Raw genomic sequence first — 13,428 nt, forward strand, 5'->3', positions numbered from 1 at the left:
TACTTACTTCATCAGGAATCATGAATTCACATTATTCAACCAAATACTTTATAACATTACAATTTAGGGCTCTTATCAGTTATAGAGGCTATTGTTAGAAGTCTGAGAGTTGTTGGAAAACTAATTCCAAATGTTAAGCTTAGCCCTGTTAAAGATTCAGAGTAAAGGTGTTTACCCTTCAAATTTACACTCATTCTTTTATTTAAAAAAAAAAAAATTTAATGTTTATTTATTTTTGAGAGACAGAGTGTGAGTGGAGGAGGGGCAGAGAGAGAGAGAAAGACACAGAATCTGAAAAGGCTCCAGGCTCTGAGCTGTCGGCACAGAGCCCAACACGGGCCTTGAACTCACAAGCCGTGAGATCATGACCTGAGCTGAAGTCAGATGCTTAACCGACTGAGCCACCCAGGTGCCCCTACACTCATTCTTTTAAATATACAAGATCACAGACGTGGTGAGAGGATTGGTACATTCCTGCTTTAAGCCCATATTTATCTCTTAAAAATTATGGACGGAAGTCTCTCAGGGATCTTGTTTCAGTTTCTATGATGGAAGCAGGACAATAAAAGCCTCAGATTGTTAAAAGCCACTCTTCCTGATCAAAATCTAGCTCAGTGATGCTTAGTTTTTATTTTATTTTATTTTATTTTATTTTATTTTATTTTATTTTATTTTATTTCATTTCATTTTTTATTTTTATTTATTTATTTATTTATTAAATTTTTTTTTCAACGTTTATTTATTTTTTGGGGGACAGAGAGAGACAGAGCATGAATGGGGGGAGGGGCAGAGAGAGAGGGAGACACAGAATCTGAAACAGGCTCCAGGCTCCAAGCCATCAGCCCAGAGCCTGACACGGGGCTCGAACTCACGGACCGTGAGATCGTGACCTGGCTGAAGTCGGACGCTTAACCGACTGCGCCATCCAGGCGCCCCTCATTTCATTTTTTAAAGTTTATTTATTTCGGGCGCCTGGGTGGCTCAGTTGGTTAAGCATCCAACTTCGGCTCAGGTCATGATCTCATGGTTTGTGAGTCTGAGTCCTGCGTCAGGCTCTGTACTGACAGCTCAGGGCCTGAAGCCTGCTTCAGATTCTGTGTCTCCCTCTTCTCTCTGCCCCTCCCCGACTCATGCTCTCTCTCTCTCTCAAATAAATATTAAAAAATAAATATAGGCATACCTCATTTAAAAAAAAATTTTTTTTTTTAACGTTTATTTATTTTTGAGATGGAGAGAGAGCATGAACAGGGGAGGGGCAGAGAGAGAGGGGGACACAGAATCTGAAACAGGCTCCGGGCTCTGAGCCGTCAGCACAGAGCCTGACGCGGGGCTCGAACTCACGGAGTGTGAGATCATGACCTGAGCTGAAGTCAGACGCTTAACCCACCAAGCCACCCAGGCGCCCCTAGGCATACCTCATTTTAATGTGCTTCACACACATGGCGTTTTTTTTTTTTATTACAAAGTAAAGGTTTGTGGTAATCCTGCATTGAGCATGTCTATCAGCACCATTTGATAGCCTTTGCTCACATTGTTCATTGTGTCTCTGTGTTACATTTTGGCAATTCTTGCCATATTTCAAACTTTCATCATTATATTCATTACGATGAGCTGTGATCAGTGATCACGAATTGCTGAAAGCTCAGCTGACAGCTTTTTTTTTAGCAATAGAGTACTTTTAATTTAAGGTATGCACATTTTTTTGATATAATGCTATGGCACACTTAGTAGACAATAAATAGTGTAGTGTGAACATAACTGGGAAGCCAAGAAATTCATTTGGCTAGCTTTATTGAGATATTTGCTTCATCGTGGTAGTCATCTCCTAGGTACTGCTGTATCTATTGACAACCTTCAAGATGGGATTTAAATAGGCTGTGGCAGTTGGGCTTATTTTCCTTTCCAAGTGAACCTAAGTCATACCGGTTGTAAGCGAACATTGCGGCTGACCAAACACCTAGCTGGCCTCTAAATTGGGACTATCAAACCAACAGCCTCATCAGTCATTCTGATACAAAGGGCACACAATTCAGTGACAGCTGACAGACCCGGGCAAGGCAGAGCCATGGGTCCAATAAGCCTATTGCTACAGGGTATCTGAGGGAATTCAGGAATAGAAGTTTCTTGATGGAATTCAGGGTGCGTATATGCCTTTGTTTTGGCATATAACCAACGGCAGAATTCTGCCAGTTTTCTTTTTCAAATTCAGTTCACAAATTGTAAACAAGGGAACCACTGGCTACACAAGTCAGCAGTAAGGTTCTGTGACCTGAAGAACTACGCATCGCGGAATCGTTGGTAGCCCCTCTGCTGAGATGCGGTGCCTTACCTTAGAGTACAGCACTGTGGCTCCCATATAATCCTTCTGCTGAAATTTTTTGTTTCCTTCTTCTCTGTAGAAAAGGGGAGCGTTGGGGTCCTTTTCCACCAGGTAGCCCCTAGACAGATTTTGTAAAAACATCTCATCCTCGGGTCTTCATGAAGAAAGAAACAAAACAAAAAAAGCACACATTTGTTATTTCAAGGGAAGTAACTTAACCACTGCACTTGAAACGTCGTGAGTACCTACCTGCAAAACACAGGGACACATGAGGTTGTCTGTATCGTGTAATGTGAATGGGGGGGGGGGGAATCTTATGGCCTCAGAGGCATAGATACCAGAATTTCTATTTAGAGGACAGAATGCTAATTATTTATTTTATAATTACCACCCCTACGATAATGTATCATAAAAAAGCTTAGGTGTGGAGAATAACATAATACATGGTTTTGTAGCAGAGTATTCTCCACTTAAACTGTGTTGAAAATACTTGAGTGAATGGCTGACAGAAGGAGGAAAGAGAGGGGAAGAGGGAGGGAGAGGTAGGGAAAGAGAAAGAGAAAATGAAAATGAATCATAAAGTAAATGTAGTAAAGTATTAACATTTGGGGAATCTGAAAGAAAATACTGAAAAGAAAGTCACAGGCCCCAAATGGTATCACTTGCTAAGGACCCAAGTCAGTAAACCAAGACTTAATACCTAAGTTGACTGCAGTTGCAAGACCCCAGAAATGTAACCTTTAACCTCCAGATAGGAATTTACTGGTCAGCACTAGTAAGTTTACTGACAGACCCCTTCCATTCGCCTTAGGAGGGTGACCTTGCCTAAAACAATGGATTCTTTGCTAATAATTTCCTTTTTCTCCACACTCTCTCTACCTTTATTTTTTTAAGTTTATTTATTTATTTTTAAATATTTATTTATTTGAGAGAGAGAGAGGGAGAGAGGAACAGAGAAAGAGGGAGACAGAGAATCCCAAACAGGCTCTCGCCGTCAGCGAAGAGCCTCACAAGGGGCTAGAAACCACAAACTGTGAGATCACCACCTGAACCAAAACCAAAAGTCAGATGCCCAACCAACCAAGCCACCCAGGCATCCCTAAATGTTTGTTTATTTTAAGACAGAGAGAGGGATAGGGGGAGAGAGAGAGAGAGAGAGGGAGAATGAATGAGGATCTCAAGCAGGCTCCAAGCTGTCAGCAAGGAGCCTGATGAGGGCTCGGATCTTACGACTGTGAGATCAGGACCATGATATGATGACCCTGAGATCATGACCTGAGCCGAAATCAAGAGTAGGGCACTTAACCGACTGAGCCACCCAGGCACCCACATCCTCCCTACTTTGAGCTGTCAGCGCAGAACTGGGCGAGAGGCTCAAACCCAGGAACTGTGAGATCATGACCTGAGCCAAAGTCGGAGGCTTAGCTGACTGAGCCACCCAGGCGTCCCTCTACTTTTAAAAACCTTCCCTTTTCCATAGCCCTTTGGAGCTCCCTTCTATTTGCTAGTTGGGATGCTGCTCAATTCATGAATCAATTAACAAAGCCAACTAGATCATTAAAATTTAGTTGGTTGAGGGGTATTTGACTTAGGCTCAGGTCATGATCTCGCAGTCTATGAGTTTGAGACCCACATCAGTTTCTCTGCTGTCAGAGTGGAGCCTGTTTGGGATCCTGTCTCTCCCTCAATCTGCTCCTCCCCCATGCTCGTGTGTGCATGTGTGCTCTCTCTCTCTCAAAAATAAACATTAAAATTTTTAAAAATAAAAATAAAGTAAAATAAAACAAAATAAAATTTTCTTGGTTGGAGCATCTGGGTGACTCAGTCGGTTAAGTGTCTGACTCCTGATTTTGGCTCAGGTCATGATCTCACAGTTTGTGAGTTTGAGCCCTGCATGGGCTCTGTGCTGTCAGCTAGGAGCCTGCTTGGTATTCTCTCTCTCAATCTCTCTCTCTCTCTCTCATAAATACATAAATGAACTTAAAAAAATTTACTTGATTGAATTTTTGTTACTTAACAAAGTATATTACTTTGTTATACTTAATATACTTAACAAAGTATATACTTCTTAAAAGTATATACTTTTAAAAATATACTTAACAAAGTATATTACACAGCAATTATTTGTACTATTTTTATAAATTTTATTGTAAAAATTACTACTACTATTGTAAAATTACTATTTTACAAATAATTCTGAAATTATTTCAACCTGAAAAGGCTAAGTGTCTAACTCTTGGTTTAGGCAGGGGTCATGATCTCACGGTCTGTGAGTTTGAACACTGCATTGGGCTCTGTGTTGACAATGCGAAGCCTGCTTGAGATTCTTTCTCTCTTTCTTGTTCTGCTCCTCTCCTGCTCTCTCTCTCAAAAATAAATTAATAAACATAAAAAACCCCACAAATAAACACACACACTGGCAACGGAGAATACACCATTCTGCCAACAAGGAGAAACAGAATACCCTAGACTCTCTCTTTAACTGTAAAGAAAGTAAAATATGCATAATGTGAAAAATAAAAATTCCCTTTTTAAAAAATTCTTTAGGGGTGACTATGTGGCTCAGTGGGTTAAGCGTCCAACTTTGGCTCAGGTCATGATCTCACGGTTCATGGATTTGAGCCGTGTCAGGCTCTGTGCTGACAGCTCAGAGCCTGGAGCCTGCTTCAGATTCCGTGTCTCCCTCTCTCTCTGCTCCCCGCCCCCCCCCCCCCCCCGCTTGCTTCTGCTCTCTCTTTCTCTCTCAAAAATAAACATTAAAAAAAGTTTTTGTTTATTTTTGGGAGACAAAGAGACAGAGTGGGGGAGGGGCAGAGAGAAAGAGAGAGAGAGAGAGAGAGAGAGAGAGACAGAATCCAAAGCAGGCTCCAGGCTCTGAGCCGTCAGCACAGAGCCTGACGTGGGGCTCGAACCCACGAAGCGTGGGATCATGACCTGGGCTGAAGTCAGATGCTCAACCAACTGAGCCACCCAGGTACCCCCCAATTTTTTTTAATTTTTAAAATATGTATTTATTTGAGAGAGTGAGTAAGCAAGCAAGCATGAGTGGGGGAGGGGCAGAGATAGCAGGAGAGAGAGAATCCCAAGCAAGCTCTGTGCTGTCAGTGCAGAGCCTGACGCAGGGCTCAATCTCACAAATCATGAGATCATGACCTGAGCCCACTCAGAAGCTTAACTGACGAAGCCACCCAGGTGCCCTGAAAACTAAAAATTCTCTTAAGCATTTCTTCTCAAAGAAATTGAGATCAGAAGTGTAGAATGTTTTTCAAATTTTTGTTTACAAAGACCCATAATAAGAAATATCTTTTACACTGTGATTCAGTCTGATGTGTCTATGTACAGATGTATTGAAATTTCACAAAACATTATCTTTACTATGTATGAGTTAATATCAAATATTTTATTAGTATTTAGATACAATATAGAAAAATATCAAAATAAATAATATAAAAAGGAAAATTAGAAATTTTAATTAAAAAATTTTAATTTAAAAGGTGTGCTTGCCTGTTCTAAGTTTATTCCAGTCTAAAAACAATACGAGGATAATACCCTATGTGTGTCTGGTGAACCATAGAGTCTGTTGTGGTTTTTTTTTCCTGTTTGTTTTTGTTTTGTTTCAAATTAGGGTAAATCTGAAAATCCTAGTTCAAGCAAAAAAGATTGTGGTGAATAATAATTATAGCAAAACTCTTCTTGCCTAACAATGGATACTCTTTATCTTAATCCAAAATGATAAATTCAGTGTTGTATAATTGTTCTTTAGTGCAATTAAGAACTAAGTTGCAATAATTCATTCTTTTCTTCAGGCATCAAGTTAACTCAGTAATTGATTCAAAGTTTTGAAAAGCAAATGGATGTTCTTTTTCTTTTTCATATTCCAAATTTTCTTCTGGAATAGTATGATAAAAAATTTGAGGAAGTGAGATAAAACAATTTTTCTTTCTTAAAAAATATATTTATATATATATATATTGAAGATTAAAAAAATTTTTTTAATGTTTATTTATTCTTTGAGAGACAGAGTGTGAGTGGGGGAGGAACAGAGAGAGAGAGAGAGACACAGAATCTGAAGTAGGCTCCAGGCTCTGAGCTGTCAGCACAGAGCCTGATGTGGGGCTTGAACTCACAAACCGTGAGATCATGACCTGCGCTGAAGTCGGACGCTTAACCCACTGAGCCACCTGGTCACCCCTATTGTTTTTGTTTTTGTTTTTTTGAGAGAGAGTGCTAGAGGGAGAGAGAGAGAATCTCAAGCAGGCTTCACACCCAGCATGATCCCACAATCCTGAGATGTTGACCTGAGGTGAAATCAAGAGTTGGACACTAAACCGACTGAGTCACCCAGGTGCCCCAAAACAAATAATTTTTTTTTTACATTTATTTATTTTTGAGAGACAGAGCACAAGTGGGGGAGGGGCAGAGAGAATGAGAATCTGAAGCAGGCTCTAGGCTCTGAACTGTCAGCACAGGGCTCGAACTCATAAACCATGAGATCATGACCTGAGCTGAAGTCAGATGCTCAACCAACTGAGCCACCCAGGTATGCCAAAACAATTTTTCTAATTATTTTTACTGTGGTAAAATACACATGACAAAATTGACACTTTAACTATTTTTAAGTATACAGTTCAGTGGCTTAAGTACATTAACAATATTACGCAATTGTCACCACTATCCATTTCCATAACTTTGTCACCATCCCAAACTGAAAACTCTGTCCTCATTAAAAAATAACTCCTCAGGGGTGCCTGGGCGGCTTAGTGGGTAAAGCATCTGACTTCGGGTCAGGTCATGATCTCATGGTTCGTGAGTTCAAATTCAATGTCAGGCACCCTGCTGTCAGCACAGAGCCTGCTTTGGATCCTCTGTCCCCCCCCTCCCCCCGCCCCTCTCCTGCTTGTGCTCTGTGTGTCTCTAAAAATAAATAAATAAACTTAAAAAAAAATAATTTGATAACTCCCCATTCCTCCCTCTTCCTAGCCTCTGCTAACCTCTATTCTATGTTCTGTCTCTATGAATGTCTACTCTAGGTAACTCAGATAAGTGGAATCATATAATATTTATCCTTTTTATGCCTAGCTAATTTCACTTAGCATACTGTTCCCAGATTCATCCATGTTGTAGCATGTACCAGAATTTCATTTCCTCTTATGGATGAATAATACTCTATTGTATGTAGATACCACATTTTGTTTATCCATTCATCCGTGGATGGACAACATTTGGGCTGTTTCCATTTCTGGCTATTATGAAAAATACTGCCATGAACACTGGTGTGCAAATATCTGTTTGAGTTCTGTTTTCAATTCTCTGGGGTATCCATGCAGAAGTAGGGTTGCTGGACCATATATTAATTCTAGTTTTAATTTTTGAGGAATGACACTGGTTTCCATAGTAGCTACACTATTTTACATTCCCACTAGCAGTGCACAAGGCCTCCAGGTTCTCCGCATCCTCCCCAACATGAGCTATTTTCTGTTTGTTTGTTTGTTTTTTCCTAGTATCCATCCTAATGAATGTGAGGTGGTATCTCACTGTAGTTTGGATTTGCATTTCCCTAGTTATTAGTGATGTTAAGAGCACCTCTCCAGGGGTGCCGGGGTGGCTCAGTCAGTTAAGCGTCTGACTTTGGCTCAGGTCATGATCTCGCGGTTCATGGGTTCGAGCCCCACATTAGGCTCTGTGTTGATGGCTTGGAGCCTGGAGACTGGTTCGGATTCTGTGTCTCTCTCTCTCTGCCCCTGCCCCACTCATGTCTGTCTCTCTCTCAGAAATAAATAAACAGAAAAAAAAAAGAGAGCACCTCTCCATGTGCTTGTTGGCTATTGATATATCCTTTTTGGAGAAATCTCTATTCAAATCCTTTGCCCATTTTTAAAATCAGGTTGTTTGTTCTCTTATTGAGTTTTAGGAGTTCTCCTTATCAGGTACATGATTTGCTAATATTTCCTCCCATTATGTGGCTTGCCTTTTTAAAAAAAAATCTTTTATTTTTATTTTTTTAAGTAATCTCTCCACCTAACATAGGGCTCAAACTCACGACACAAGATCAAGAGTCACATGTCCTCTCTTACCCACTGAGCCAGCCAGGTGCCCTTCTGTGGGTTGCCTTTTTTACTCTGTTGATATTGTCTTTTTATGCACAAACTGTTTTAATTTTCAAAATTGTCTACTTTTGTTGCCAGTGTCTTTGCTGTTATAGCCTAGAAATCATTGCCAGCCAATGTCATAAGCTTCCACCTTAGGTTTTCTTCTAAAGGTTTTATAATTTTAGCTCTGAAGTTTAGGTCCTTGGGCTATTTTGAGTTAGCTTTTATATATGGTATAAGGTGAAAAGTCTAACTGTGTTTTTTTCATGTGGATGCTAATTAGGGAGCAGACAGAACTGAGTTCCTTCTTCCAGTCTTGCCTTCTGTCTCTGGAGCCCTACTGAGGGCCTCTCATGGAGTCAACTGGCAATGCATCAAGTTCCACAGAGTACAGAGGATTGAGAATGGAGCTGAGAAACAATAGTGTGTTAACTCCCACATGTCTGTATATACATGTTTTTTCGGAGCCATTTGAAGTAAGTACAGTCATCATAAAAGTTCACCTCTACGCATTTCAGCAGACCTCTGCTAAGAATAAGAACATTCTATACCTAAAAAATTTTTTTTGGGGGTGCCTGGGTGGCTCAGGTCATGATCTTGCGGTGAGTTGGAGCCCCGTGTCAGGTTCTGTGCTGACAGCTCAGAGGCTGGAGCCTGCTTTGGATTCTGTGTCTACCCCTCTCTCTCTGCCCCTCTCCCACTCGCACTCTGTCTCTCTCTCTCTCAAAAATAAACATTAAAAAAAAATTCAAGACCTATTTATGATATAGACAACTTCCTTAAATTAAAAATGGGTATGTACTATAAACCTATGGCAAATGTCCTAAATGGCTGTTACTATTCAATACTGCATTGGAGGTCTAACTAATGTTATAATCAAAAGATAAAATGAGAGGTAAAAATATTGGAAAGGAGGATTGCTATTTGCAGATATAGCTACTTACCTAAAAATTCCAAGTGAATTGGCATAAAAACAATAAAATATTGTGAAAATACAGTTAGGCAGCTGTAGGATACAAAAATTCCTAGCCTTTATACACCAATCGTCAGAGAATGTAATTGGGCGCAAAAAAGTCTTATTCACGATAACAATAATCTTACAATAAGGAAGAATAAATCTAAGAGGGAATGTGCAAGACCTATACAAAGAAAATGATAGAACTTTACTTAAGGATATGAAGGAAGCCCTAAGCAAATGGCAAGACATACCTTTTACTTGGAGGAGGAAATTTAACATTGTAAAGGTGTCAAGTCTCCCTAAATGAATCTGTAAGTTCAACACAATCTGCATCAAACATCCAACAACATTTTTTAGAAAGTATTTATTTATTTTCGAGAGAGAGAGCACGTGTGCAAGCGCAGGGGGAGGGGCAGAGAGAGAGAGGGGGACAGAGGATTCGAAGCAGGCTCTTTGACGACAGCACAGAGCCCGATGTGGGGCTCGAACTCACCAACTGTGAGATCACGACCTGAGCTGGAGTCAGACGCCTAACCGACTAGGCCACCAGGCGCCCCTAGCCAAGACATTCTTGAAAAAGAAGAAGTATATGACTGTGTGGGAACTTGGCCTACCAGACAGCAAAGCCACATCTATACGAGCCTTCCATGCTTTCCAGTGTTCCTTCCTTCCACTTCTGGTAATAAAATCTCAGGGAGGAAACCATTTCTTGTGGCTGAAGTAGGGAAGACCCTAATGTGGCAATAGGGTTGAGCACCGTGCTATAGGCCTGGCCAATCAGAAAGGCCTCACGCTTGTGGTTGAAAGGATGCATCAGGCAGTCAAAATTAGGTGGACTGGAGTCCACAATTAGGTTGATCTAGACCTTTTCTGCCCAAATTCTCAGGAAAGATGGCCTCTTTTCTTGTGGTTGTTAAGCTTGCAGGACGTGTCCAAGGCTACCAGTGTTGATTATGCCCGCCAGGTGTGCAATTTACCTGCGAGATGAAGAGCTACAGTCTGATGACATCTGAGCCCCTGGACACAACTCTGCTTGCAAACAGATCTGCCTTGGACATCCTAGTTTCATAGTGCATAAATTTCCTAATGTGAGCTGGGTTTCTGTCACTTGAAGCTGAAAGAATTCTAGTATGATACTATAAAGTCACAGTAAAAACCCTTTGGTTTTGACATAGAAATAGAGTCTAGGAACAAATTTGTGGCAAGTGGGAATTCAATTTTTAACGAATATGGCGTTTTGAGGCACTAAGGATATCACGGACTATTCAATAAATGCCTAGGAAAAATCATCTGGAAAAAAGTTAGCACATTCTCTTACATCACATACAAAAATAAATTCCAGTGCTCGCTTCGGCAGCACATATACTAGAATTGGAACAAAAATAAATTCCAGATGGAGTTTTGAGTGAAAACTAAAACACAAAACTACAAAAGGAGTTAGAAGAAAATAAAGACTATTTGCAAGACACATAACTCAGAAACCAGAAAAAAAAAAAGATATAGGTGTATAGAAGTTAAAGCATGCACAATTTATATACAATGCAAAACACTGCAAGTAAAGATAAATAATAGGTTGGGGGGAAAATTAGTCACAAATATAGCAAAGAATTATAGGACCAGATTTTTGAAGATCTCTTATAAATTCATAAGAGAAAGACAGACAACCTAGAGGGAAAATAGGCAAAAGACACAAATGAACAGTTTGCATAAGAAATATAAACGGGTTGTAACATCAGAAATAATGCATTCTTTCACTAGTAATTAGAAAAATGCAACAAAACAAAACAAAACAGGGGCGCCTGGGTGGCGCAGTCGGTTAAGCGTCCGACTTCAGCCAGGTCACGATCTCGCGGTCCAGGAGTTCGAGCCCCGTGTCAGGCTCTGGGCTGATGGCTCGGAGCCTGGAGCCTGTTTCCGATTCTGTGTCTCCCTCTCTCTCTGCCCCTCCCCCGTTCATGCTCTGTCTCCCTCTGTCCCAAAAATAAATAAATGTTGAAAAAAAAAATAAACAAAACAAAACAAAACAAAAACAAGGTATTTTTGTCCTGAAGTCTGGCAGAATTAAAGACTACTGCTTTCTAGTGCTGGTGCGGATATAGGAAAGTACCGGTAATGTCTTTTTGGAAGACAATTTGTCAGTATTTATCACATTTTAAAATGCCCTGGGTGGCTCTGCCGGTTGAATGTCCAACTTCAGCTCAGATCACGATCTCATGGTTCATGGCTTCGAGCCCTGTATCGGGCTCTGCACTGACAGCTCAGAGGCTGGAGCCTGCTTCAGATTCTGTGTCTCCCTCTCTCTCTGCCCCTCCCCCACTTGCTCTGTCTCTCTCTCTCATGAAAATAAATAAACATTAAAAACAATAATAAAAAAATAAATAAAATGCTCATAATGACTGATATAGCTATTTATCTTCTAAGAATATATGTGTACAAAAACATACAAAAAAGTTGCTTACTGCAGCATTGTTTGTAACAGTAAAAATGCAACAACTTGGAAATAATGTAATTGCCCCTCAACAGGGAAAAGAATAACTACATTGTGGTATAACTACATAAGCAATATCATGCGGTTGCTAGAAAGATTAAGGTGTGACATCGGAGAAAACCTCCTAGAACAAAGCACATAATATGACAGAATAAAGAAAAAGAAATGTAGATATATCTACAATTGTATGAGAATACACAAAAAGGACCAAAAAATTCCAATAAACTGTGGCTGTTTCTGTAGAATTGAATAAAGAGACGGTAAAGGGGAAACCTTCCCGTTAAACTTCATTAAATATCATTTCTTTTTTTTTTTCTTCAACGTTTTTTATTTATTTTTGGGACAGAGAGAGACAGAGCATGAACGGGGGAGGGGCAGAGAGAGAGGGAGACACAGAATCGGAAACAGGCTCCAGGCTCTGAACCATCAGCCCAGAGCCCGACGCGGGGCTCGAACCCACGGACCGCGAGATCGTGACCTGGCTGAAGTCGGACGCTTAACCGACTGCGCCACCCAGGCGCCCCAAAATATCATTTCAAATACGATGAGAATGAATTTGATCTTGTCAACATTTATCATAAAGAAAAACAAGTATCAAAAAAAAAAAAAAAAAACCACCCCAAAACAAGTAAAATGCTAATTGTACCTGGTTAGTACCTGAACTGGCAAGGCTCAACACTGCACTCATCATTTCATTCAACTAAAATCTGAGTGCCCACTATGTGCCAGACTATCGGCAGTTGTTGGCACAAAGATAAAGACGTTAACATTGAACCTGAAAGGTATGTGTTTATGTATCTGCATGTATATGAGGCTGTCATGTATGAGTCTTATTGAGCATAAATACGTGCCAGTTGGTGAAGAGCTTTAGACATATTTCCAGATTGACATTCAATCAGTATTTATTAAATGCCTGTTGTTTTGTTTTGTTTTGTTTTGACACAGCACTGCTCTTGTCTACACAAACACAAACACAGACAACATCTTTGCCCTCATGGAGTTTATAGTCTACAGTGAAGACAGATGTCAATCAAATGATTACACGAACCTGGAAAGGAAAGCTACGTGATGTTGTTAATATATACTGAGCTGCGACTCAGGAGGCTTTCCTGAGGAAAGATCTAGCTGACCCTGAAGGATAAGTAGAACTTAATTAGGGTGCGGAGGAGTAGAGAGAAGCCAGGGAAAGCATTTCAGGCAGAAGAGACACAGGAAGTAAAGGCCACGTGACAAGAAGCACGGTGTACATTAAGAACTGAAAGAAGGTCATGGGGCGCCTGGGTGGCTCAGTCGGTCGAGTGTCCGACTTCAGCTCAGGTCACGATCTCGTGGTGGCTCGGAGCCTGGAGCCTGCTTCAGATTCTGTGTCTCCCTCTCTCTCTGCCCCTCCCCCGTTCATGCTCTGTCTCTCTCTGTCTCAAAGATAAATGAACGTTGAAAAAAAAAATTAAGAAAAAAGAACTGAAAGAATGTCAACAATATGCTGGAAATAGGAGTGTGGTAAGAGGAGGCCACGGGCGATGGGCAGACTGCAATGTCTTACTGGCTACATTAGGTTGAGAATTTTAGTCTT

General features: G+C 40.5%; 1 protein-coding gene across 4 annotated transcripts in view; it reads right to left on the bottom strand.

Annotated features, from left to right (window-relative positions):
• SMYD4 (SET and MYND domain containing 4) overlaps positions 1-13,428 on the bottom strand; it is a 69,494-nt gene that overhangs the window by 48,080 nt on the left and 7,986 nt on the right. For all 4 annotated transcript variants that reach the window (XM_040455498.1, XM_040455500.1, XM_040455497.1 and 1 more), the window contains exon 3: positions 2,330-2,474. In XM_040455498.1, the coding sequence (XP_040311432.1) occupies positions 2,330-2,474 (145 nt within the window). The remainder of the gene's footprint in view (positions 1-2,329; positions 2,475-13,428) is intronic.

Source organism: Herpailurus yagouaroundi, unplaced genomic scaffold, assembly GCF_014898765.1.
Source record: "Herpailurus yagouaroundi ecotype Mexico unplaced genomic scaffold, PumYag 215, whole genome shotgun sequence".
Lineage (NCBI taxonomy): Eukaryota > Metazoa > Chordata > Mammalia > Carnivora > Felidae > Herpailurus > Herpailurus yagouaroundi.